The sequence below is a fragment of the Doryrhamphus excisus genome, linkage group LG16, assembly GCF_037039965.1.
Source record: "Doryrhamphus excisus strain RoL-2023G ecotype Guam linkage group LG16, RoL_Dexc_Guam_v1.1, whole genome shotgun sequence".
NCBI lineage: Eukaryota > Metazoa > Chordata > Actinopteri > Syngnathiformes > Syngnathidae > Doryrhamphus > Doryrhamphus excisus.
Window position 1 is genome coordinate 524,135 of NC_136372.1, and position 25,483 is coordinate 549,617.

The following is a 25,483-nucleotide window of genomic DNA, read 5'->3' on the forward strand; positions in this document are numbered from 1 at the left end:
AATTTCCATAAGGATAATATACTAACTTGTGTTCACCTCAGTGCAGGTTTTTAGGTCATGTTGACTATTGAAGCTAGCGCTAACATGGCCGAACAAACTCACAGCAATTATGGTGCGTTCATGGACAAGTGCCAAGAAAACACTTGGCAAGTAGTCAAGTAGTACTAAATGATTACCACTTGGGGTCAATGAGATGTGTTTTGTGTGGAAAAAAAATGCTTCTTTTGAGATTTTTTCAAACCAAAAATCTGGACATTTGCAGGACCGTGACATTTTGTCTGATTTTCAGTGACCTGTGTGAGGTTTGAGACAAGGTAGGCCGACGGACGAGTCGTTAAAGACAAACAAGTGACTTTTGGGACGTGAGTCAGCGTTGTAAGCGTGAGTTGTCATGAGTTAGCAGCTATCAGACCTGAAAGTAGGTCGAGATAACATTTGTGTTGTTCCCACTGCGCAAGCAAGCCTGCACTGTATGCTTATGATTTCATACACGTATGAACTATAGGATAGATGTTTGCTTCCACTTCAAAGTTACTTCATCATGTAAACGATGCACTTTTTTCCCCTTCAGCCTGTGAAGGCATGACCAGTTCATCACCACTGGAGCCTGATGAATGGGTGAATGATGAATGGATGAATGGATGAACAAGCTGATGTCATATTCCAAAGGTTTCCCCTCCTGCTTGGTCGGATGCCCGTGGCCATGGAATTGTGACAGCATTACGATGACAAACCTTGAAACTATGAAAGGCTATATCACTACACCTAATGGCAGACAGGACATATGGATGCTAATGCTAACACAACAAAGGCGGTACAGAAATCACAATAACACTGTCAAGAAGATTGAGATGACTGATTTAAAAAGTGTCATTGAAACCGTGACTGTATTTAACTTGTACTTTCATCTTCATTATGAAATGTTCTTACCAAACTATTCTGTTTTCTTGAGCTTTGGAGTTTGGTGCTAACTAGCTAGCATGGCTGTTTGAGATAGAAGGCTACGATAAGAGACGTGTAAGGCAGAGTGCGCGGTTTAATGTAAACAAGTGGTATGAATGAATAAGTAACAAATGACTTTTGTTCAATGAACGTTGTTCACGCCAGAGTGAAAATCGCTTTTATTTCCTTTGCTCCCTAAATGCAACATCGATCTGTTTGTGTCTTTCATGTCCCACGCTCCCTGAAGGAGTTTCAATCGAGGCCCCGCCCCTGACTTTGACGTCACAGAGAGTGTTTCCGCACATGGCGGTCCAAAGCCGCGCTGCCTCCGCCCTCCTCGCCCAGTCCGCCTCCAGTCATCCAGCTAGCTGGTCTGCCCGCTCACCGTCCCGCTGCTGCGCGGAGTCTCGGCGTCCTTTTCAGCGTTTGCGAGTCCTTGCGGGCCGCGCCTCGTTGGGATTAAAGTCTTTGCGAACTTTATTCTCCAGTTGCCCTTGACGACATATGGAGAAAATGGCCAGACCTCTTCCCATCAACACAACTTTCCTGCCGCCGACTCATGGCGTCCTCAAGTCCCTGCTGGAGAACCCTCTCAAGCTGCCTTTCCACCACGACGAAGGTACGCTTCCTTGAATTCATCGTCTATCGAACAGTGACACCGGGATGCGGCGCAAGTCACCCATAGAAGCGACGCTTGTTGCCGTTTTCGTTCGACCGACGTGCGCACTTTGACAGCTAAGCTCCCCGAAGGACGATGCGCGACGAAACCTGCACACGCGTGTCACATCGTGTCACATATTACGATCTTCGTCGGAGGTGGCCTCGTCTCATTTTTTAGACGACGCGAAAGAGTTCCCGAAAAACGCCGACTGTCTCTGCTCCATGTTGGCCCACTCGCCGCCTAGAAGTGACGGTCTCGGCTCAAGTGCTAAATAATCACGAATTATTGCCGTTGAACCCAACGCTTGGTGCCGCTCGGCTGCACCTTTAATACCCTTAAAGCTCCTGCCATCCCTTACGTGGCCCATAGAGGGCGCCTCAGACGCTAATCTTCAAAACAAATTGATCAAACTTTGTATTGAGGTCAAGCTTTTCTAGATGCTGACTCCTAGGACAAACCTCTTTCTCAACCACTTCATTTAAGTATGTTTCCATGTTAGCATGATTATCCAGTGTGTTGCGTCATGGAGTCTTACGGCTATGGAGGAAGTAGGTTTTACATGTACAGTATTCGGGATCAGTTAGCATGTAAAAGCTAGTTTAAATTTGTCCCCACTAAAGCATAGCCTGGATTACAGGAGCAAAAGTAGACTGATCATATTGCAGCATGTCCTAAACACGCTGTGACCCACTTTAAAGTTTTGTTGTTACTGCCTGCTGTCTTTGTTGTGCTGTGTCACACAACATGGCTGATGGATGGATTATCATGGCAGCAAGTCCTGTTTGTAAACAATTCCATCAAGTGGCAGCCATCTTTGCAAACGCCACGACTCGAAGCCGCAGCCCGTCGGCGTTTCTCAGGCTTACATGACATGCAAGGCTTTCTGAAACAAAGCAATGATGCCGCGCGGCCTTCAAGCTAATCTGAGCAAGCTAGGAAAGCAAGCCCAGGCAGCGTTATATAACGTCTTCTCTTAGCTGGCTTTGTGTGGGCTGCTGGATGTCCTTGTTCCTTTGGCTTTTACCTTTGTTGGCTTTGTACCGGCCACTTGAAAGCAAGCGGAGGACCTTTCCGTCCGTGAGGGCGTCGCATTGAAAGCGGCGGCAGTTTGTGTGATGTCAACATAACGAGCCTCGTACGTCTTTCCTCGCATGTCAGCACCCACTGTCTGACCAGCACACGCCGCTGCGGGGGGGGGGGGGGCGAATGTGGACGCAACGCAAGGTCTTTGTGCACGTCTGTGTTGGCTGCCTGCCACCAGTAGATTGCAGCCCTGTGGGTTATGGAATTGGTTCTGGTCGTGTTCTATAGAAGACAATTTTTCATTGCGTGACCCTTGGTGGAAAAGGTTTGGACACCCCCGTTTTGCTGCCTTGATCTCACGCTCTCATCTTGACAATGCAGCTTTCCAAATATGGCTGACGTCCGTGTGTGTACATGTGCAATAGCGCCAACTAGTGTCTGTGTCCGTCCTCAGGCTTTGGCAAAGAGAAGGAGAAAGAGAAGTTGGAGGATGAGAGCGGTGTGGCCAGCGCGCCCCAGTCGGCCTTCCTGGGGCCCACCTTGTGGGACAAGACGCTACCCTACGACGGGGACAACTTCCAGCTGGAGTACATGGACCTGGAGGAGTTCCTGTCTGAGAACGGCATTCCCGCCAACACGGCCCAGGGCGAACAACAACAACAACAACAGCAGCAGCAGCAGCAGGGGGCCCCCCAGGCCCGGCACCCGCCTCAGGCCCCGCCTGCGCCCCTGGTGGTGGACCTCAGCAGCCGCCCCACTACCTCCGTGCGCACGACCATGCCGCCCCCACAGCCCTGCCTCCACAGCCCCGGCACCGCAGGTGAGACCCCCCTCTACACCGTCCGTCAATGTCGCTTGTTGATGACACCGTAGCTGCTTATGAACGCACCGCAGCTGCTTATGAACGCACCGTAGCTGCTTATGAACGCACCGTAGCTGCTTATGAACACGCCTCCACCGTAGCTGCTTATGAACACACCGTAGCTGCTTATGAACACACCGTAGCTGCTTATGAACACACCGTAGCTGCTTATGAACACGCCGTAGCTGCTTATGAACACGCCTCCACCGTAGCTGCTTATGAACACGCCTCCACCGTAGCTGCTTATGAACACGCCTCCACCGTAGCTGCTTATGAACACGCCTCCACCGTAGCTGCTTATGAACACGCCTCCACCGTAGCTGCTTATGAACACGCCTCCACCGTAGCTGCTTATGAACACACCGTAGCTGCTTATGAACGCACCGTAGCTGCTTATGAACGCACCGTAGCTGCTTATGAACGCACCGTAGCTGCTTATGAACACGCCTCCACCGTAGCTGCTTATGAACACACCTCAGGGTCTCCATCTCATTCAATGTGGTCCAGCACCACAACAAAATCAAGTGTGTCACACCTTGATTGAATTGAAAATGCATGTATGGGGGTGCATACATAGGTGCTATATATACATACATATATTGCTTACCTGGCACATTGAGCACAATTAGTTCCAAAGCAAATATAATAGCATAAAGTGCTTTATTTTGATGAAAGCGCTTGCCGTGTTGGTCCCAGCACGTGTGACCAGATAGACGTGGACCTCCAGTCTAGCTTGTCACAGACTCGCCCATTACCTGGCATCTTTGTTTACACGTTTTGCCTCTCTGGCTGGCTAGTGAGCTCCTTGTTGTCCCTGGACCAGCTACCAGTGGCTGTCACATTCAGAGATAAAAGCTAACGTTGACTTAACTTGAGAACCCTGGTTGTGTGTCTACGTTGGACTGAAAGACGTAGTGTGTGTACAGCTTTAAGATCTCTAAGGTCTCTATGCTAGCACTAGCTCACCGGCTGATGTTGACTAGGTGACCATTTTATAGTATTTTGACAGCTTGTATTGAAAGAGTGAATGGAGTACAATGTACATGTTGGCCGTCAGATAAGACTAGTACTGTAGTTTAGTCAAAGTAGCGTTAATAGTAAGTACTACATGCTGGGTAGACTCCATTCATGGAGAACAAAGGATTCTGTAAATGCTGCTACATCATTGGCCGTGTGTTGGTATTACTCCAAACAGGCAATGCTAACTAGTACAAAGTGTGGTACTAATAGTCACATAGTACTACTGGACTAAAGAGGTCAGGTGACCAAAGGAGGCTCGACATATTAAATTGAATTCTGGCCCTCGTCTGGACTCATATCTTCAACAACGTGACGGCTCCATGTCATGCCCCCCCCCCCCCACCCTTCCACACACAGATGTTGCCATGGTGACGGTGGGTCATGTGGCTGTGTTGTGGAAGTGCTAGCTAGCAGGAAGTGGTGGAAATAAAGGTTGTTGTTGTTTGCAAACTCCCAGAGGGACGCTTTAATGTTGAAGAATCTCTTGGTGTGGAGCTTTTATTTTGCTGAGGATGTGAGACAAATGTTTCTTTCACAGGGGGAGGGCCGCTAGCCCCGCCCCTTTTCCTGTCAAACAGGAGGGCCGCCCACTTTTACAAGTAAACAACCTGCACAACAGCAAGCGGCTTGTCACGCGATGTCCATCAAAGGCTCCTGTGGACTTAGCAGTAATGTTGACATTAGTGCGTGTGAGACAGGAAGTGGCAACAACAGGCTCGTGTTGGCAGCCGAGCATGGCGTTCCACCCGCGAGTGTGAGTGTGAGAGAGACATAGAGGGCTTTCCTGCAGCGTGCTGGGCCATGTGACACACACATGCAGGCGCCATGTGCAGCACCCCCCCCCCCTCCTGACTCACTTTCACCCTCCCTGGCCAAACAGTCTACTCGCGCCGCATCACATGGACTCTGGCGTGCGCGTGTCACGTGCACTATTGTGTTCCCCGCAGTGAGCACGCCGTGTGCGCGTGCACGTGCTGGCAGGTGGTCGATCATATCAGGGAGTTGGCCTCAGGGGGCGGGGCTCCGCCACGGGAGGCGGGGCCCAAGTGTGAGGTTGCCGAGCTGGCTGGATGAGCCTGCATGGCGGGACTGACGTCTCTGGTGTGACTCGCAAACTTCTCAGACTTTCCCACAGGAAAGGTCATCTGTCCATATCAATATCTACTGTATGGGGTACGTTTCCATCATGGACGTCACTGTAGGACGCCTGAGGTCATCTGCCCATATCAATATCTACTGTATGGGGTACATTTCCATCATGGATGCTTCACTGTAGGACGCCTGAGGTCATCTGCCCATATCATTATCTACTGTATGGGGTACGTTTCCATCATGGATGCTTCACTGTAGGACGCCTGAGGTCATCTGTCCATATCAATATCTACTGTATGGGGTACGTTTCCATCATGGATGCTTCACTGTAGGACGCCTGAGGTCATCTGCCCATATCTACTGTATGGGGTACGTTTCCATCATGGATGCTTCACTGTAGGACGCCTGAGGTCATCTGCCCATATCTACTGTATGGGGTACATTTCCATCATGGACGTCACTGTGGTGTCAAGTCAAGCAGTGTTCATAGCATCAACTGCTAGCTTTGCAAACAAGTGAATGGCGACGCTACAACGTGATGCTGGCTGAACCGAGGTCAGACATGGCAAATAACACAGAAAGCCAAAGTAAAAGCCAAAGGCGTTTTTGGCCCTGCTTTTACTTTGACAGGCGGTGTTATGCGGAAGTTGACTTGGCCGGGTGGGTGTCGATGCGAAGTTCAAAAAGCCGATCAGCTTAGTGAGAAAAATCTGTGCGCCCTTTGACCCCTGACAAGCTGTTTGGCCTGCAGGAGTGCAAGTCCAAGTCCATGCTAGCGTGGCTTTGATCATGTGACAAAGCTGCCTGGTTGGTAAACATAAAAACGTCTTTATTGAGGAGTCGCCTACTTCCTGGTCGGTGTCAACGAAAACCAATGAGACGCTTTTAGCCTCTCGCTCACCTCTGTGCTAATTAGCAGCTCAGTGGAAGGCCTCCACTTTTAGCGGGCTAAGAAGCTTTGTGAATGGCGGCGGGGTCACGGCACAGTTCTGGTGGATCTGGCCGTCACGGCGAAGCTGACTCTTGTTGCCTGGCAACCAGACAACAGGCAGGAAAACAGTCTGTTCTTGTGAATGGCCTTTAGACTGCACTGTTACTCGTGTGTGCACGGCACCACCTGCTGGCCGGAGGAGGCGTTGCTTCTGGCTTTTTGACATTCTACGTATATAATTGTACATATAATCAATGTGTACTATGGAAGAAATATTCTACATCTAATGAAATATACATTTAAAAATAACTTCTATAAATGCTATGCTATTGAAACAATCTAAACAGAAAATGTATAAATGTCATTTAGATCATCTAAAATGTATTTTATAAAATGATACATCACATACAAATGTATAAAAAGATCTACTAACATGGTCTTCTCCTGTTCAGCAGCGCTGCCCTCGGCCCGGGACACGCCCAGCCCCATCGACCCAGAGTCCATTCAGGTGCCCCTCACCTACGAGCCCGACCCGGCAGACCTGGCTCTGTCCAGCGTTCCCGGCCAGGCCGTGTTCGATCCCAGGAAACGCAAGTTCTCCCCCGAGGAGCTGAAGCCGCAGCCCATGATCAAGAAGGCCCGCAAGGTCTTCATCCCCGAAGACCTGAAGGTGACCTCTCGGGACGGGAAGGCAACGTTTGTAGTCACATGTTCCCAAGTGTAAAAAGGCTTTTCTCCACCGCCCCCGCAGGACGACAAGTACTGGGCCCGCCGCAGAAAGAACAACGTGGCGGCCAAACGCTCTCGAGACGCCCGGCGGCTGAAGGAGAACCAGATCGCCATCCGGGCCGGCTTCCTGGAGAAGGAGAACGCCGCCCTGCGCATGGAGGTGGCCGACCTGCGGAAGGAGCTGGGTCGCTGCAAGAACGTTGTGGCCAAATACGAGGCCCGGCACGGGCCGCTGTGAGGCGGCGCCCGCCGCCTGCCCGTTCCCGACCCCCGACCCTTGACCCCGCCCTCCCTTTAAAGGACAAAGTGTCTCTTGGTGGCGCCAACACACGTCTGTCATTTTGTCACTTTGTTCTCCCGCTAAAGCCATGTGACGTGTCACTGATCTTCTCGTAACATCTCACTGCGCTCCGCTGCGCCCCTCAGCTGCGGTTCACCAGCGAGCAATAAAGCCGCCGCCGCCTCCGTGCACTACAGCGTCGCTCACAATCCGCTCCCCCGCCGCCATGTTGCTCCACGACCGAGGACGTCCTTTCAGCATGAGTTCTTCTTTCCTTTCCATTTTTGCAAAGTTGGTCATTCTTTTCAGCTTGTGTTGACAGTTGTAAGACCCCGCCCCCATCCACCCCAAACCCCGCCCTCCTCCCGCTACATGGTAGAACCCCGTGTCTGCGTAGCCGCCGCCCGTCTTGACCAAGATGGCGGCATGAATGTAAAGGATGTGCTGAGCAAGGAAAAGCAAACGTTGGCTGGTTAGACCAAACCAATCGCTCCAGAGAAGATATATTGGTTACAAGAGATGTTTATATAAACCTAATCTATACGTTGTTGTTTTGTACAGTATTTTTCCTATACATTACTGAACTGAACTATGTATTTTAAATGCATAACAGATCCAGAATATTAAAGACTTCAAGAATATAACTCGGCACTTTACTCATCTTCTATTTGTGGGACACGCACGTCATGTGACCACACAAGCCTTAGTGAGTGGATGAAGTTGGTTGAGGGAGGACTATGGCGCCCCCTGGTGCCGGCTAGTGACAACGAGGCAGCACACAAGTCGTTTGGTTGGAAGGCGTCTCTAGACTAGGCTTTGCCATGGTTAATGTGACCACAAGCCGCCGCGCTGACGTCACGAAGGACCGTCGGTAAACGGTCGCCATCTTGTGTGTGCCTTTTAGCTGGTTTGCTCGCCATGTAACGTCTTCGTCGCCATGGAGACAGACGTCACGGCGCAGCCATGGCAACAGGCACGAACTGTTAATATTCCTTCCTGTTGGCTGCTGTGTGCTTTGTTAAATAAAAGACGTGTACTTTTCTCTGGTTTTATTGTTGCAATGAGAGGAGCGAGTAGCACCACAAAGATGACGGCGGGAAGGCCAACGTTTACAAAATCACTGCAAGAACACGCGCATGCGCACACGAGGACAAACATGAGGTCATTGTGAGAAACTTCTCAGCACCGCTTTCAAATCACACAACCTAAAATGCAGTAAAAGACCAGCAGGGGCCGCCAAACACAAAAAACAGTTGATCAAGGGCGAGGCTCCGCCTCCACAGGCGTCCATCTTGAGTTTAGCCAAACACGCTAACAGACGCTAACGCTTGGAGAGTTTTACTTTCTTCCTTGTCCTCAACGTGACAGGAGGAGGTTTAAATCCCACCTGGTAGCATCTTAGGTCCTACCCGGCAGTGGAATAACATCAAGTGATAAAAACGTTTGGTCCAAAGTGTAAAAGCGTCTTTAAAACGAGTGGTCCGTGTAGGAAAGGGTAAACAATGCGGTCGTAAACGTTTATTTGAGCGGCTCACGAGTGCGGGAGGGCATCGGCGGCGGGCTTGAAGAGGTACTTCCAGATGGCGTAGTAGTGCACGGCGGCCGCCATTGCCACAAACACGTGCCAGATGGCGTGGGCGAAGGGGATGACGCCGTCACTCTTGAAGAAGACCACGCCCAGGCAGTAGATGAGGCCGCCGCACGCCAGCTCGTGGAGGCCCTCCGTGTTGTTCTGAAACCACAGGAGAAGAGTCCGGCTCTTAAAAGCTGCTGTGCTCACATTGGCCACCGGGGGCGCCACACTCACCATGGACGTCACCACCGATGCTGGGAAGAAGCCCATGGTCAAGTAGAAGGCCAGCTCCACCACTTTGTATCTGGCAACACAAACGGCATCGCAAGGTAAACCATGTTTTTATTGTTTCAATGTTGGTTAAACTCCGGTGTTTACTCCACGTTAATGTCATCCACGCCAAGTATCCACGCCGCTCTAGCTTCTCTTTCAAAAATGCCGCTAGCAACAACGACTTTTGGCGATGTAACAGGTGTGTCCAAACTGCAGCCCGGGGGCCATTTGTGGCTTTGCTTTTTATCTCCTCTCCCACAGTATCCATAAAAAATCATCACAGCCAGTTATGCAAATTGACGTCATTGGGCGAGAGGCGGGGTACACCCTGGACTGGTCGTGATGTCATCATGAAGAAGAAACAATTGTAATAGCGTTTCATAAGAGTGGTAGTCATACTTTTCATGGTAGTTGAAGACGTAGATGGTCCCGGCGGCCGCCATCAGCCACACAAACCAGCGCATGTGAGTGGCGAGGGGCCCTAGTTCCCGCAGGTTCAGCCTGCCAAGTCAAAGCAATATGGCGTTAGAGCGCCGTGTCAGAGGACGAGCGGTGGCGTAGGACTCACCAGGGCGTGTAGGAGGCGGCGATGAAGACGTAGATGACCACCCTGTCGCACATGTGGAAGCAGTGCTCCACCTCCCTGCAACATGGCCACAACCTCAATCACACAAACACCTCACAACCCCAACACCCCCCCCACCAATCGCACCTCATGTGACTCTTCTTCCAGGTGATGACGTGGAAGATGGTGGAGACCAGGAAGAGGGCGCACAGGCCCAGGCCGTACACCCACGCCGTCATGCGCTGCCACTGGGTGTCCGACAGGCGGTGCAGCAGCGCCATGCCCACCAAGGCGGGTGCGATCAGGAACTACGGCGACAGAAGAAAATGAGCACGGCGTCTCCCGGCGTGTGAATGGCGGTGGGCGGAGACTCACTGCGTGCGTGTAGCAGTTGGCGGCGTGCTCGTAGCAGGTAGGCTGGTAGCGACAGTTGGCGGAGGGACGCCGGTTCATGAACCTGACACACATCATTTGTTTGCCAAATTAATGGGTGGTGAACTTTTACATTTGTCACTTTATAATAGACTGAATGGGTCAGCCTTCACGTGCCAGTTGATTCATCGAGTCATGGATGTGTATGGTTTGCATTCGAACAGCTGAGTCGCGTGTCTGTGACGTCACGCACGTCTTGCCGACAGACATTAGGAGCGAACTCACCTCTGCAAGCTGAGCGCGCTCTTCATGCCGGCGTCTTGATGTCTGCGGCGGCACGGCGAGGAGCTAAAAAAAGGATGGATTTTCAAAACGGGAGGTATAAAAGTAATGAAGCTGCACTGTTCTAGCAATGCTAACAAGCTAGCATGTATTAGCCAGCCGCCCGCTAGCTGCCTAGCCGCTAACTCTCCCTATAAGGCACCGCTTGAGTCTTTTTCTCCATGGCATCCTCATCAAGTCCAATGGCTCCTAAACGTCTGAGGTAGAAAGATCCATCATGAGGAGGACGCTCAGGAAGGAGCGGCCCGACGAGAGCAACAAGGCCGCCCCGGTGAAATGAACGCTCCACTCGGTGAGTGACGGCAGGTTGAGCCAAGCAGCTGGGAGGGGGGTCTACCGCTTGGCCAATCGGGTCTAGGGGGGCGTGGTCTAATGTGGACTTGTTGCCGTTCGTTGAACATAAACAAATATGAATTAGCAATCTAGAATAATACAGCAATGCTGGCGGTTTTTAAACATCTGGAATAAAAACATAACAAATCGAGGCAAACCTGGAAACTTGTTTTTACATAACACACACGAAATTGGCAATTCCACATGTCCAAAAGAAGTAGGAAGAAGCACAGCTTATTCACTCCTACCTTCCTACCTTCCTACCTTCCTACCTTCCTACCTTCCTACCCCTATTTATACTGAAGTCATCACATAATGTGACGCTTGCTGAGAGAGCAATAATAAGTAAGAATAATTTCTAGCAAGTTGGATGGAAATAAATAAGCGCATAATGGGGTGGTGTCTGTCACGTTGTCACGGTTACGTAAGCTCAGTAAGTTGATCAGTGAAATGAGAGCGTTTATGTAAGCCTCCTGTGCAATCGGCCAAGTTGACGCTGCTCTCCGTAACTCATCGTCACGGCCGGCGAGCAGCCTCACTCATAAACGGCGTGATACGGGCCAGCCAGATAAAGATAGATTACACGTGCGATATCATGCCAGCGCTGGTGGGCTGTTAGCATGCTGTGTTGCTATGCTAAGGGACGGGTGGCGAAGGATCAGCGTCGAAGGATGCAGGGCCGCTTTCGTAGACTTTTCAGGGTTTCCTTTTTCCTTTTGACGTAGTTTAGTGTTTATGTTTCACCTTAAACTGTTGATCTTCCTTTATCTTATCACAGCGGGTCTGTAAAAACCTCCAGTCCGAGTCAGGGAATGTCTAGAGGTCACGTGACACAGGCTAGGCTTTTTAAGGCTACGCCTTCACCAGCATGGTGACAACTTCACCAAATTGTATTTTATTTTTCTACTTTACTGGACTCTAAAGAACCAACTGGTTTTTTACGGTTGTTGTCGCCATGAAATGCGGGGATGTGGTTACCTAACGTTGCCATTTAGCCCCGCCCACTGGGTTGAAGCTGAGCCTATTGGATTATTTGTGTCCACTTTCCAGGAAATGTTTGTCTGTGATAATGGAGTACTTCTTCCCAGTACAACGTCCTTCAGCCTTTTGCTGATGCTAACGCGAGCTAGCCGAGGCAAAAGACACGCTAGCTAACTAGCCAAAAGCACACATCCGGTCTGTCTCGTCTTTACGCGTCCCATCATCACCACGTCTCACCCTCTACCAATGGCTGCAGGGCTAGCATCCACAAGCGGTAGACGTGCGTGCGTGTGCCTAGTCGTAACCCAGCATGTCTTGTGGGCACCACCTAAAGTCATGTGTTTGTTGATCCCCACATAGAATGCTAGCTCATTGTTGTTGTGTGTTAGCTTACCTGTTGCTGGTTGTGCCCTTTAGTTTTAGGTCTGTACTGTGTAAGAGTCAGCGTGTCGGTGTTTGATGCCAAGCTAGTGGTTGGCCCTGCTGGCAAATTGAAGCAAAGCTAAAGGGCGTCTGACTATACAGTTACCATGGTGCCATCTCCTGGACAGAGTTGGAACGACAACAATTCTTTTATTATGTAGCACCAAAGCTACAACAAAAAAACTCAAATAAATGAATGTATGGGACAGCCAACTAGTTGAGCTAGCTCGGGGGTGCCCAACGTGCCACCCTCGGCTGTGTTTTGTTAGCGTCACTTTAGTAGCATAAAGTGAAATAAAAGTCATTTTTTAAAGTCATAATATTCAGAGAATCAAACGAGTAAAAAAGAGTGAAGACGATGTTAGCTCGAGTTAGCATATGGACATGTTTCATCGTTCCATGTTTGCCTACGCGGCCCCCCCAGGCAAAGGTTTGTCCCCCCGGAGCTAGCATGTTGAGGCCGAGCCAGCTTGAGGAATGACGTCAGAGCGAGCAGACTTAAGCAAATGTGGAAGACTAATCCCTGAATGGCAGGCAGGCAGGAAGTAGAGCACGTCAGCGGCGTCCGCGGGCCGAGACCTTTCTTCCCACCTGGACGCCGTGTGTGCGCTTGTTTTGCTCACCTTAATCCCGAGGCGGCGTCCCGGCTAAGTGCGCGTCAAAACAAGATGGCGCCTTATCACTTGCGACATCCGACATCCATGAGCGGGATTTCACGTGCACCTAAAGACGTCCGTGCACGTCACCCTGCTTTAGCGTCTGAGTGCAGGAAGTCCGGAAAAGAAAGCTTTTAAAGTGAAAGTGTAAAAAGAAGCGCACCCCCTCAGACCATGGTGCTCTTCTTCTCCCTGAAGTCGGCGTGCGAGGGCTCGTGGTAGGTGGTGATCATGCTGGCCGTGTCCCAGCGCCCCACGGGGGCCGGAGAGCTCTGCATGACCACCAGGCGGATGGGCGACTGGGCGGGCTGGGGGTCGGGGGCGTACTCCTTGGTGGGGTCCTTGCCGCGGCAGTCGTACATGATACAGGAGATGAGGAAGACCAGCAGCAGGATGACGTAGCTGGCGATCAGGATGCAGAGGTTCAGCGTGACCGGGTCGATCTCCTGGTAGTTCTCCAGGAAGCCCATCCTTTATCCCCCCCCTGACCCCCACACCCGAGGCCTGGCGCCCACGCTACGGGCCGACGATCCCGGTGGCGTCCGTCCGTCGTCCCGCGTCCATGCTCTGCGTCCCGCTCGGCTTAGCTGAGTTTAGCCGCTCGTTTTAGCTTAGCGCTGCAAAGACCTGAATGGCCGCCGCTGCTCCAAACCTCCCGTTTCTGCGATGAGTTTAGTACGGTAAGCCGCCGCTCGATGACGCCGTCGCTCTTATATCATCGACTCGCACGTCAACGCACAACCTGCATCTCTACACTGTCTGTGTGTGTGCGCCGTAATCTTAATCTCGATTGTGAGAGGGGATTGGCGACAGTGGCCATCTGGCTAAATTCCGGCCTGAGGGGGGGGGGGCAGCTAGAGGAAGGCTAACATGCTAGCTTGCCAGGATGACGTCTTTACAGAAAATGTTTTTTTTTTCTTTAGTACATCAGATTAAAGCCGTCAGTCATTTCAAATGTATAATCTGTAATCTGCCCCCATATGCTGCCCGTGTGTCAGTACTGGAAAAGTACCATTAAAAGTACCCTTGTACTCATCTCAATACTACTTTAGATCTCCCATTCTAGCCGCCGTTAGCTTGCGGCGGGCCAGGAGGTCACGTGTTGTTTTTGCATGACCTCTCACACCCGGGAGGCGTGTCACGTGACTCGGGTGTGGAAGCAGGAAGTAGCATCCATGAGGAAAGCGGCCTAATTGAGGTCAAGTCTGCTTGGATTGTCTGTGGGTGTAGTTGCAGCTTTGGGCCAGCAGGGGGCAGCGACGTCGCCTTACTGCTTCGAGCATTCTTCGAGACACAAGCGATGCGTTTGGCATGTTCATGTTGCTTTCCAAGGGGGGGTTATGTTCCTGGTCGTGGCTGCCGTCCTCCTCCAGGGGGCGGGACCACATTTGCAAATTCAAATGAGATGTTGAGGGGGAGGGCGATGACTTTAATTGTGTGCTTTTATAAATCATACAGAGAGGTTATATTTGGTGGCGAGTGGAGGATGTGTCGTCTTCTCCTGGGTGGGGTTTGTTCCTCTCCACTATCTTGGACGTCCATCTGAGCTGGTGCCAGTGGGTCCAGACCTGCTGGAAGAGGATGTGTTGTTGGTTTGTTTGTTCACCTTCTCACTAAACACACCCTGACCTCTCCTATTCCTAGTCGCACCCCTCCCCCTAAAGACCCCATGACACACGAGAGAAAGAGACCACCATGGGCGGTCCTTACGCTAATCTAATGACCACCAACGTTATTATGAAATATTACGCTCATTTGCTTTGTCAGCGAAAAGCAAAGCTTAGCATCTTTGTTGGACAAAATACATTAGTAGCTAAACTTTGCCAAATTGCTGACATCCGAGCACTAAATATGCCACATGCATTTACTAAAGATGTATACAGTACGTATAATACTATAATAATACTATAATACATATACCATATTTCACCATATTCGTCCACCCTCGGCCCAATGCCATCCCAAATGTACCGTTGTCCTGGCAACCGCTAATACAGCAGCATGTATGAAGCCAAGCAGTACTGAACGCAGTATTAAGTACTTTAGTACTTTAAAGACGGCCAGAATGAACGTAGAGATCATGTTGTTGAAGTGAGAGTGCAGCCTGCTTGGGGGGGGGGGGGGGGGGCTCTTAGGGTGCAGGGGGTGGTCCGTCACGGAGCGCTGACTGTCCGGCATCCTCCGGCGTGTCTCCGTGGAGACGTTCCATGAGGTCAGCGAGGAGCTGGCGTTACACGAGCGGCAGACAGCAGCTGAGGTGTTGCTGACGTACTTTTCACCTTTTCCATCAAACTGGAGCACGAAGGCCATCCAAGACCACCAGACCACCTTTCAACCCAAGACGGCCTCTCATTCCTGTTGGACGGACCTCCATCCGAGTGTCCCCATGAAGGACCCGTGAGGGATGGAGGATCCTGCAGATCTGATAAAGGTCCCAAGAGTGTTCTTTCCTTCCTGAGAGGACTGTTTGTGTTTGAGCGTCTCTTCTTCTGGGCGTGGGAACCCGCTCCTCCCAGTCTTCATCATTTCCTGTCCACAAAGATCCCCCATCTGGCCGCCCGCCTCAGGCTGGCTGACGTCTGGATGGAGAAGAACACGTCGTGCTATGGGTGCTGTTGGTCCTTGTGGTTGGGTGTGGTCCACCTCCACAGGATCCAGGTGGATCTGTTTGACTGCAGGGTGGTCCACCATGTCTCCTCCCATTTCTACACAGCATCTATAGAACTATAGATCACATGACCTATAATGTATCGTCGTGTAAACACGCCACAGCGTCAGATCATGTTGTGCAAGTACACCATGTGTGCAGCAGGAATGGGAGTTTTTCACCCCCCCCTCCCCGCCCCCCACCCCCATCCATCAAATGGTGTGTTCATGGTCCACAAAGCAGCAGGGACTCGTAAAAGTGACGCCTTGCTATTGTGTGTCAGACGTCATCTCAGCAGCTCGTGTAGGAATGTTTGCAGCTGACGGATGCCAAAGAATCCCAACGAGATCCACCCCCATATACCCCCCCCCCACGGACCCCCCAGTGAAGGCCGAGGAGTTGCAGTGGGCCTCGTTGATGAATCCCACTCGGTGCTTTTAGTGTGTAAAGTGTCAGTGTGATGTTGCAAGCAGGCCTTGGTTCTGCTGTCATACGTCCAACGGCCCGTCTTCTGTGGGGTGGTGGGGGCGGGGGGGCGGGGGGGCCAAGGACGTACATGGACTACAAACGATGAGGAAAAGACCATCAAGCCTTATCAACTGGAAGAAATGTGACCACCGTCTTTGTTGACGTTGGACTTGATTCAGCTGCACGATAACAAGCTGTGTAGGTGGTGTCCTACTTCCTGGTCCCCGGACCCGTGGGTGGCGTCCAAGTGGTTTTGTCCTGCAGCGTTGTTGTCTGGCGGAAGGAGAGAAGCTGTCCAAACAAAGCTAGCGTGTGGATTCAATTAGCAAAGCAACACAAGCTAACCTCCTTGGGAACAGATGTGGGAATGTTTCACAGGAGACCGACGCCCACCACCCTCCCCCGGCCTCAGCAAGGGCCCACACCGGGGGCCGGGGGTCTTCGCCCGTGGATGGGGTGGTAGCGCTGGCACAGCAGAGAATCTCAGCTGTTGGCGAGAACGAAGTCACTTCCTTCAAAATGAAAACAGCCCCCTCCCCCACGCCACCACGCCACCACGCCCCTCGCAGTCAAAGTCACTTCCTGTCTCTCGAGGTCACGCTTAGGAGCGACAAACACGGCAGCTCAGCATCAGGATGCAAAGTTTAGACGCAACATCAAGGAGATGATGTCAAAGCCTTGGGGAGCAGACACGCCCGCCTGATCAACCCCCCCCCCCCCCAATGGGCGTGCGTCGGAGGCGGCGCTGGCGAGGCAAGCCAACGGTCAAACACGTGGATTTCATCAGCGCAAGAAAGACACGTCGTTCTTCTCTTTGGCTTCTCTGCTCCACAAGGTCCAAACAACCTTCTGATGTGGTCCAGCGGCCCCAACAGTTGATGTTCTGATGGTGGCCCCTTTAGTGATGGGCAAACATCCATGCTCGGAAATCCGAGTCAAGTCAGAAGATCATAACCTTCACACTCGTGCAGACTTGATCCCAAGTCATTGTCTTCTAACAGTTTTTGATGATGGGCCGCCATCGCCTCTGGGACGGGCCGCAGCCGACCCTTGGACGGCTGGAGAACCTCTGGCAGAAGATGAAAGCGCCCGATGACGTCATGCTAGATGATGTCATGGCGCTGCACTCGTCGACTTGTTGCTCTCCGCCCACGTTTTTATTCTCCATGGAGAAACTAACGACTTGGCCAACGTCAGCACCGCATGTAGCGACTTGATGGTCGCGGCGATGTCTCCCTCATGGGGACAGGAAGTGTCCGTGATGAAGTTTGGCTCACCTTAAAGGCCCACGCTGACGTGCACTTCCTTCCAGCGGGCGTCGCCCTCCCCAGCCAGCGTTTAGTCGGAGCCGAAGGAGGAAGGAGATTCCATGAAGGATCCAGCAACGCTAACATGCTTCCTCTGAGGACAAATACATCACAGCATATCATAGCAGTCCCCACAGGACATTTCCTTTACTAAGACACTTGTTTTGGGACCAAGGGGAGACCCTGCCCCCCCACCCCCCCTCGTGTGTGTGTTGTCGTGTCCCCTCTGACGCAAGCCGGGCGTTGAGTTGTAGTGTCTGGTGTCACGGGGACGCTTAGCAACGCAAAGGCTGCCTATAAATAGACGTGCACGTCCAGGCTATTTTCACCCTGGGGGGTCCACTTCCTCTTACCTCCACTCGCTATTTAGCGGGGCCACTCTTTCAGTCCCTCCTGCATGGCGCCTCATTGGCTCCACAGAAGCTCCTTTCTAATTGACATTTTTCATCTGGATGGTACGCACTTTTCCAAAGGCACCATGGCCGGTGGTGCACAACCCACCGCTACGTCATCCCACCGCACCACACATAGATTGCAGTCCTGTGGAAAGCACTGCCAGTCAATTAGAAGGCATGTCGTGGTATTGGATACATAATGTCTCTTTAAAACACAATCAACAAGGTCGGCGTATGAACGTGGACAAAATCTACTGACGGGGGGGATCAGACATCTTTTTGTGTGACTCAAGTGTGACCAGAACTACATCAGTAACATCACTACCTTTATTGAAAGGATGGATACAAAGAAAGACCTTCTGTCTTCTGTTGATGATAAACACTTGGTATATCCAGTATATACGTATATGCTACATAATTGGAGGTATACTGAATAATAGCGATTAAGATCCACGGTACTGTGGACTTGATGAGGTGTGGCAGGCCGCCACAAATAGATGGCGGTCCTGCGGGAAGCATCCTGTATAAAATTCATATTCATTTCATATGCAATCAGAGTCTTCATGAAGATGTCCATGATGTTTCCAGCCCCGGAAGAATGAAATCCAAGCAGTATGCAGATCCAACATTTCAAGGAAACGTGTTCTCTGGCGGCGTTCCCAGCAGGCCGCACCTTTTCCATATCGGACCAACAATCCAGGACAGTCGAGTCAAGGTTCTTCCAAAGAGCATCTTTGCCGTGGGGTCACGTGAAAAGGTTCCTCTGGTTGGTCACCAGGGTGGTCTGGCTCTCTCGCCGCCGCTCCCGCTTCCTCTCCATCCTGACCTTCCAGCACACGGCGCTGGACGCCAGGAGAAGCAGCCCGGCCGAGAGCAGCACCAGGCCCAGGTAGGAGATGGTGGAGCCGTGCGAGTTGAAGCTGTACGCCACCGCCGTCACCACCACGCCCGCGATCAGCACCACCACGCCGAAGGGCACCGTGCAGCGGTAGCAGGACAGCTCCGTCCCGCCCGTGGCCGCCGCCAGCTGGACCTCGTTGACCAGCGGGATGTTGACCGTCGTCGTGGCGAGCGCCCCGCTGGCTTTCTCTGCGCTCGCTGGCGTTTTCAAGGCGTCCGGACCGCCGTCTTCTGGCATGGCGCGCTCCAACGGATTCATTAGCTTAGCCTCTTAGCCTTTCTGCATGGGGGAGGACAACATGGATTAGCGAATCATTGCTCTTCTCAACACACAGGAAGAAGACGTAGCAGGAGGGATCGGTGTTGCCAAGTTGGCCCTCAATAAGTCTTTACAGCAGAGGGTTCCAGTGGTCTGGTCTAACCTAATTGACGAGTCGGACCCCTGGTCTGCCGGACGAGTGGGCTGTCAGACTATAGAGCCCCCCCCCCACCTCTGCGCTCCACTGCCCCCAACATGGACCGCTACAAAATCATCATGGAGGAACCCCGCAGATGTTTGTTGTCAGAATTCCCACCGAGGCGGCGGAGCGAACCCACGTAACCCCCGGCACATTCCCCACTCAGGCGGAGCAGCTCGTCGGGAATGACGCAGGAACCGGGCGCCCAGCACAAGCTGAGACATTCCCTGGAGAGCGCAGGATATGACATTACAAGCGCTCGCTCTCCTTCATGGCGGCCGCAGGCTTCAGCTGCAGCGTCCACACGTGTTTTTCATTGCTGCTCCAACGCTGGCGAGCCTTTCCTGTCCAATTAGTTTCCCAACAATTCCCCACCGGACACCTTCAGACCTCCTTTGCCTTACAAACACACGCAAGAGTTGTAATTTGTGAATTTTACGAATAACCTATTTTATGAATAACCTCATATTATGTCATTAAGGTAGCATGAAGCTGAAATATTACAGATGTTATTTTTTTACAGCAAAAAAAACAACATATCTGATGGGAATACAGTCGGAGGAAAGCTGAAATGGTAGAAATGGAAAACAGTGAGATGGCGTGGGAATATTATGGGAATAACATCCTAATAAGGAACATTTGCCAGTGCAAAGATGTCCACCGTCTCATCTGCTGTACGCGTGTCACTTTACCAAACATGTCATCAATTAGAGCCGCCACAAACGTGAGGTGGCGTCAGGCATCATAAAGTCGCTCCCGATTCCACACAGGAAGTCTTTCTTGCACTTTACTCGCTAATCCAACGCAAACGCTGATGAGATCCAGACATCATCATCATCATCATCTAGCACGGCTCCTCTGATAGGCTGCAGACACTCTGGCAGATTGGTCCAAAATGCGGCCCGGGGCCATTTGCGGACATTGTAGAAACCCAACGTTTAAATACCTGGCAAAAATGGACACCCACCAGCACCACACATAGATCGCAGTCCTGTGGGAAACACTGAAGCTCGAGTAAGGTTTTCAAAGCTGGGCGGCAGTGTGGGGGTGTAAAACGCCACTCACGTATTTCTCCCAGTGGGAGACATCGTGTGTTGGCCCACACCTTCACGTCTGCTTGCGTTTCTGACATTCTCAGGGAGTTTAATCTGCATTTCTTAACTTCTTCAACTTCTTATGGACACTAGATATGACTAAAACATTAGTTAAGAGTTAGCGAGTCAAATGTCTGAACTTGGCTGCCAGGGTTCTGCTCTGTGGTGGTCCCTCAGCGGGTTCAAGTGTGCACAAAAACGAATAAAAGGAGTCACCTGCAAGTTGCTCTCCATGTCCTCCGCCGCCGAGTCCCGAGTTGGAGAAAAACAATAGTCCCGGTTCTTGTGTTTGTGTTGGAGCAGGATGGACGTGCCTGTGGCTTCCATTCATGACCACTGAGACTCCATCCATTGACAAGAAGATCTTCTCAGCCTCTGCTGTACTCACCGTGCACGTCAAAGCCCACACGGTAACACATCGTTGACGTTCCGGTCCCGGCACTACACAATAAGACCACAGTTAGTGCCGGAAAACGCTACTCGGCCAGCACTGCCCTCTGCTTTATTTTGAAGTTCAAACGTGATATATCCGTTCACTCGCGTTGTTCGGTGAGCTTGATTCAGCTGCTCCTTTAACGTCACAGCAACGTTCATCTCAGCATAACTACAGACAGTGGATAAAAGTCCTTTTCTACATAAATTGCTTAAAAAGTGTTCATGAGTGCCCGGAAAGAGCCGGTGACTGATTTATTGTGAAGTTGAGACCGGAAGCTGTGTGCACTCCTGCTAGCTTGGCGTCCATCAGTCGCCGGCATGTCGTTGCGGTTCTCGGACGAGGAGTTCCAAGCAGCCTGGAAGGAGCTGGACGAGCCGCAGCTGCAAGGAGGATGGGAACTCTTCACCGGGACGATGGGAGTGAACATTTACAGGCTTCTTGACCAGGTACGGGGCAAATAAACGGCTCGCTTTTTAACCGGAAGACAGCTCCGTACCGCCATAAACACTCCACATTCCCGTCAAGCCTCGACGTTTTTATTCATTTATTTAGACAAGACGTGTAAATATTAGTGTGTGCTTTTGGCAGGCAGCTGGGGAATCACCGGAAACCGGGCTGATCCCGTTTTCTTTCTGCGAGCGTTTCCAGGCTTCGTTTGGAAAACCCGGAGTTGAACCTTTGCCCGCCCGCAGGTTGACAAGTACACCTGTTCAAAGCTGCCTGAATAAAGTTCTTATTCGGGGTGTCGAGCTCTGCAAATCGGCACACGGGTGACAAAAGACGACTCTCACTTTTAATTCAGTCTGAAGTAAATCGTGTTTAAATGGGCAACGCGGGATGCAGATGAACGAGTCGTTGGAAACGTTTGTGGGTACTCGCGGGTACTCGTCTCCATTAACCCGTTCACTGAGCTTCACCGACTCGCTGGGTTGAGGAAGGCCGAAGTTTCAACGACTTGCGAGAACTGTCAGGGACTCACCGGAGGGACTTTAACTTGTCATATTTGACTTCCATTTGGTTGATGTAAGTTCATATTTGCATCTGCTCCCGGGCCCGCAGGCAAAGGCGGCGTTGTGATGCTCATGGCTGGGTTTGGTTCCAGTGCTTGAGTTCCAGTGCTTGAGTTCCAGTGCTTGAGTTCCAGTGCTTGAGTTCCAGTGCTTGAGTTCCAGTGCTTGAGTTCCAGTGCTTGAGTTCCAGTGCTTGAGTTCCAGTGCTTGAGTTCCAGTGCTTGAGTTCCAGTGCTTGTGTTCCTGTGCTTGAGTGCAGCCTTTGTCTCCAGACCACATGGACTTCATCACCGGCACAAACGGCTGCTGTCTGTCTGTTTGCAGGAAACGGGACTTTATGAGTACAAAGTCTTTGGCTCGCTCAGCAGCTGCGCTCCAGAGCTGTGTGCGGACGTCTACATGGACCTGGCCTATCGCAAGCACTGGGATGGATACGTCAAAGGTGCGTACGCTTCAACCGTTACGCGTCCACATGGTTTCATTGGTTCTCCTCTTGACCCCTCCTACTCTCTCTGCCTCCATGCAAAGCTCCAGAGAGCAGCAGGTAACATGTAGCAGTCGTAGCCTCGATGTCGCCCAGATGTAGCCTAGATGCTGCTGGGTCACCGACCAGCTGGCCCTGTGTTCTCCAGTGTTGTTCTTTGCTGGTACAGCAGATGCTGCAGTCCTAGTCTGGGCGTTCATCCTTTGTGTGTCAGTAGGGGGCGGCAGTTCACCATGAAGATGAAGTTCTTGGTTTAGGACCCATGAGTCGTTTAAACCTGAGTCTTGTGTCGTGCTCGTGAGTCAGGGGAACTCAAGTCTGTGTGTGTACCTGTGAGCTGTTGATACTCGCCAAAGTGAGCCAGTGAAACGAGTCAATCATTGGGTTCCAAGGTTCTGTGTGGCGGCTCGGGCTGGAAGGCACCAGAGAGTTGATGTGAGGCAAGTATGAGATGAAGTACTTTCAGGGTTAGTGCAGACATTTAGTGCATTAGTGCATTGAGAAGTTAACGCTAACACTGTGAACCCGTGAGTCCTGATTCAGTAAATACCTGTGAGTATTAAACCACTCGTTCATGACTTGCACGTCTCTGTGAGCAGATGCCAGGAATTCCTCTAACTTTGTCGCCGGTGTGCTTCTCAGAGCTCTTTGAGGAGCAGTTCGACGGGCAGACGGCCATCTACTGGGAAGTCAAGTACCCGTTCCCGCTGTCCAACAGAGACGTATCCTTCCAGTCCCGCGTTTACGTCTCAGGATGCCCAGATGTCCGCCGTGGCGTCTTCCTTCATTCACCGCTCCTCAGTACGTGTACGTCAGGGAGCGGCGAGTCCTGGAAGTGGGCGGCAGGAAGATCTGGGTCATCCTGGCCAGAAGTTCTCCGGAGACGCCATGTCCGGAGAAGAACGGCGTGCTGCGAGTGAAGGACTACAAGCAGACGGTCGCCATGGAGACGGACGGCGCCGGCGGCACTAAAGGTGCTGTGAGTGTAGATGCTTCATTCATTCATTCATTCATGAAATCTCATGTCCTCATGAACTTTCCAGTTTTCATGAATTACTTTGACAATCCTGGCGGGATGATTCCCACCTGGCTGGTCAACTGGGCGGCCAAGGTAAGAGTTGGGACGCCTGACTTGATTTCCTCCGCGGTCTTCTGCCGTGCCTTTCTTCTGGCATCAGGCAGATGTGTTTTCATGCGATGTCATGACTCTCCTGGTCAACAGAGCGGCGTTCCCGGCTTCCTCACCGACATGCAGAAGGCCTGCAGCGACTATCACAGCTACCGCTGCAAGAAGTGAGAAGTTATTTCTCCATCAAACACTGAGCTCTGGCGAATGTGCGAGCAGCGTGATGGCGGCACGCTGCATGGCTGCCGTCCTAATCCGAATCATCACGGGTCAGTCGTGTCTTCCATCGGTCCTGGCCGAGCTGCTCTTGAAGGATGGAAAACGCAGCCGACCCGTCTTTGTTGGTCTGAGTGGGATTTAAATGTCAACAAGACAGATGTCATTTGTTGTCTGTGTGCCATTTTCATTCCCCGAAATGAACTTCTGTCATCATGGAAAACCATGGAAAACCATGGAAACTGCTGTTCTGATTGGTCTATGCTGATTGTTGCGTGCACGCACTCAAATTCAAATGTGAGAGAAAAAACATCAAAGTGTGTCTTTTATTTTATTGTATCTTTTTTAAAAGTGTCATGATAAGATGAACCCCAAATCCCAAAACTGATTCTTCTGGTCTCCTAGCTTTAGCCCGGACGTGTCCAAAACATTAACATTTGTATTTTGTACCAAGCTACCAAGTAGCTAACCTCTCAAGGATGACAGAGTACATGGCAAAGCATATTAGCATTATTAGTCTTTAGTAGGGGGGCCAGACATACACAACATTGGGCCTCCTAGACCAGGTTTTAACATGACTCTTTAGAAGTACCATGCAAAATGTATTGCTATCTACTAATTGACTTCCTAGTATGCTACACTCTTCTGCACTGTCTATGCTAATGTGTTTCAGCAAGGTTTTGCCCAACAGGAATATAATGGTATCGCCCACCTCATGACGTCAACACTGACGCTAAATTGAAAAGCCCACTTTAAAAATGGCGTCTTTCCGAGCCCCTTGTCAACCGTCAATAACCATAATAAACAATGCAAGAAGAAGATGGCGTCCTTCCTGAAGTGACGTCACCAGCCGGAAGTCGCTTGTCCAGCGGTTTGTGAGCCGGCCCCTTCCAGTCAGGTAAGCTTCTGTCGTCCGTCTTATTTTTACTTCAAATGGTGTTGTAGTTTGAAAAGCGCTTTAAAAATATGAATGTTATATATTATATTATACTAATATAAATAATTTCTTATATGTTTACATGTATGAGACGCTTTTGCCTTTTAAGACCAATTCGACGAGCTTGGGGAACCAATTAGCTTGTAATGGCCAACAGGTGCGCTTCCACACGAACCGTGGGGAACAAACGTTTGTTTAGATAACCTACAAACATCTAAAGTGCGTCGCTTCTACAGCTAAAACCTGTTTTTTGTCACTTGTATGCAGTCTGAGCTAATTGGAGCACTTTAAACCTCTTCTGGTGATTGCAGGTATTTTTTGTGTCATTCTAGTGGAACGTTCTCCATCCCATGACCTGAATAATCGATGTTACACAACACGACTCTCCATCTAGTTGTACTTTGTTGCTGCCTTGACACATTCTCAGCGGACTCATGAACAACACTAACCTAGTTTTTACCGTTCGGGACTCGTTCGGTACTCGTCTGTGGTAACTCATTGACATGGAGGAGTAACACTGCCACCGCTAGCTTCCTACCGGAACTGCATCACAGACTCGCCGAGTGCTAGTGCTAGCGCTAGTGCTAGTGCTAGCGCTAGAATAGCACGTATCAGTCAGCTGTTGGTTACCTGTCTCATCATATTAGGATTCATATTCCAGTTGCAGGTTGTCCATTAGGCTAACCAGAGTTGGTGTAACATCACACGGGTGTGCAAAGTGTGGCCCAGGGGCCTATTGTGGCTTGCAACACACTATAGAACAACTAAGTTGTTGTTAATGGATTATTTTAGTACAAAAAAACTAATAGCAGGGAGGAGGCCTGAGTTATTTTGATATGTGGAAAATGACTTATTTATCTGCACAGTAGAAATAATAATGGTTGTATTTTTTGAAGGATGAATCCAATCTTTACAGGCCAAGAGCATCTGTAATGTAGTACATGTAG

The 25,483-nt window shown here is 50.9% G+C and overlaps 4 protein-coding genes and 1 pseudogene across 7 annotated transcripts; 2 read left to right on the plus strand and 3 right to left on the minus strand.

Moving 5' to 3' along the window:
• The first annotated feature begins 1,262 nt into the window (after window positions 1–1,262).
• Window positions 1,263–8,581, plus strand: hlfa (HLF transcription factor, PAR bZIP family member a). 2 transcript variants are annotated; one of them, XM_078797536.1, is made up of 4 exons: window positions 1,263–1,561; window positions 3,081–3,446; window positions 6,984–7,201; window positions 7,283–8,581. In XM_078797536.1, exons 1-4 carry the CDS (start codon window positions 1,447–1,449, stop codon window positions 7,496–7,498), a joined length of 915 nt encoding a protein of 304 aa, XP_078653662.1. In that variant the 5' UTR covers window positions 1,263–1,446; the 3' UTR covers window positions 7,499–8,581. The 2 variants fall into 2 exon arrangements, with proteins under 2 accessions (XP_078653662.1, XP_057904571.2); XM_058048588.2 differs by having other exon boundaries at window positions 1,264–1,561; window positions 6,987–7,201.
• Window positions 8,575–13,175, minus strand: mmd (monocyte to macrophage differentiation-associated). Of its 2 annotated transcripts, none has more exons than XM_058048598.2 (8): window positions 13,026–13,175; window positions 10,609–10,671; window positions 10,327–10,408; window positions 10,099–10,259; window positions 9,955–10,029; window positions 9,786–9,887; window positions 9,348–9,417; window positions 8,575–9,272 (listed from the first exon to the last, which is right to left on the minus strand). In XM_058048598.2, exons 2-8 carry the CDS (start codon window positions 10,632–10,634, stop codon window positions 9,072–9,074), a joined length of 717 nt encoding a protein of 238 aa, XP_057904581.2. In that variant the 5' UTR covers window positions 10,635–10,671; window positions 13,026–13,175; the 3' UTR covers window positions 8,575–9,071. The 2 variants fall into 2 exon arrangements, with proteins under 2 accessions (XP_057904581.2, XP_057904580.2); XM_058048597.2 differs by lacking the exon at window positions 13,026–13,175 and adding an exon at window positions 10,808–12,353.
• On the plus strand, window positions 10,576–24,229 carry pctp (phosphatidylcholine transfer protein). Of its 2 annotated transcripts, none has more exons than XM_078797538.1 (6): window positions 10,576–10,957; window positions 22,098–22,215; window positions 22,900–22,979; window positions 23,060–23,231; window positions 23,301–23,368; window positions 23,480–24,228. In XM_078797538.1, exons 2-6 carry the CDS (start codon window positions 22,173–22,175, stop codon window positions 23,552–23,554), a joined length of 438 nt encoding a protein of 145 aa, XP_078653664.1. In that variant the 5' UTR covers window positions 10,576–10,957; window positions 22,098–22,172; the 3' UTR covers window positions 23,555–24,228. The 2 variants fall into 2 exon arrangements, with proteins under 2 accessions (XP_078653664.1, XP_078653663.1); XM_078797537.1 differs by lacking the exon at window positions 10,576–10,957 and adding an exon at window positions 20,836–21,209 and having other exon boundaries at window positions 23,480–24,229.
• On the minus strand, window positions 13,226–13,829 carry LOC131102936 (small integral membrane protein 36 pseudogene; annotated as a pseudogene).
• Window positions 18,224–20,758, minus strand: tmem100a (transmembrane protein 100a). Its single transcript, XM_058048624.2, has 2 exons — window positions 20,544–20,758; window positions 18,224–19,055 (listed from the first exon to the last, which is right to left on the minus strand). The coding sequence occupies exon 2, from the start codon at window positions 19,032–19,034 to the stop codon at window positions 18,621–18,623; it is 414 nt and encodes a 137-aa protein (XP_057904607.2). The 5' UTR covers window positions 19,035–19,055; window positions 20,544–20,758; the 3' UTR covers window positions 18,224–18,620.
• Window positions 24,230–25,483: the final 1,254 nt, after the last annotated feature.

Coding starts and splice junctions, on each gene's coding strand:
- pctp (XM_078797537.1), top strand. CDS start 21,081: ATGTCGTTGCGGTTCTCGGACGAGGAGTTCCAAGCAGCCTGGAAGGAG. Junction 21,210..22,097: donor TTTACAGGCTTCTTGACCAG/GTACGGGGCAAA, acceptor GTCTGTTTGCAG/GAAACGGGACTTTATGAGTA. Junction 22,216..22,899: donor CTGGGATGGATACGTCAAAG/GTGCGTACGCTT, acceptor TGTGCTTCTCAG/AGCTCTTTGAGGAGCAGTTC.
- hlfa (XM_078797536.1), top strand. CDS start 1,447: ATGGAGAAAATGGCCAGACCTCTTCCCATCAACACAACTTTCCTGCCG. Junction 1,562..3,080: donor GCCTTTCCACCACGACGAAG/GTACGCTTCCTT, acceptor GTCCGTCCTCAG/GCTTTGGCAAAGAGAAGGAG. Junction 7,202..7,282: donor TCATCCCCGAAGACCTGAAG/GTGACCTCTCGG, acceptor CCGCCCCCGCAG/GACGACAAGTACTGGGCCCG.
- tmem100a (XM_058048624.2), bottom strand. CDS start 19,034: ATGAATCCGTTGGAGCGCGCCATGCCAGAAGACGGCGGTCCGGACGCC.
- mmd (XM_058048597.2), bottom strand. CDS start 10,839: ATGAGGATGCCATGGAGAAAAAGACTCAAGCG. Junction 10,260..10,326: donor CCAACTGCTACACGCACGCA/GTGAGTCTCCGC, acceptor CTGTCGCCGTAG/TTCCTGATCGCACCCGCCTT. Junction 9,273..9,347: donor CATCGGTGGTGACGTCCATG/GTGAGTGTGGCG, acceptor CTGTGGTTTCAG/AACAACACGGAGGGCCTCCA.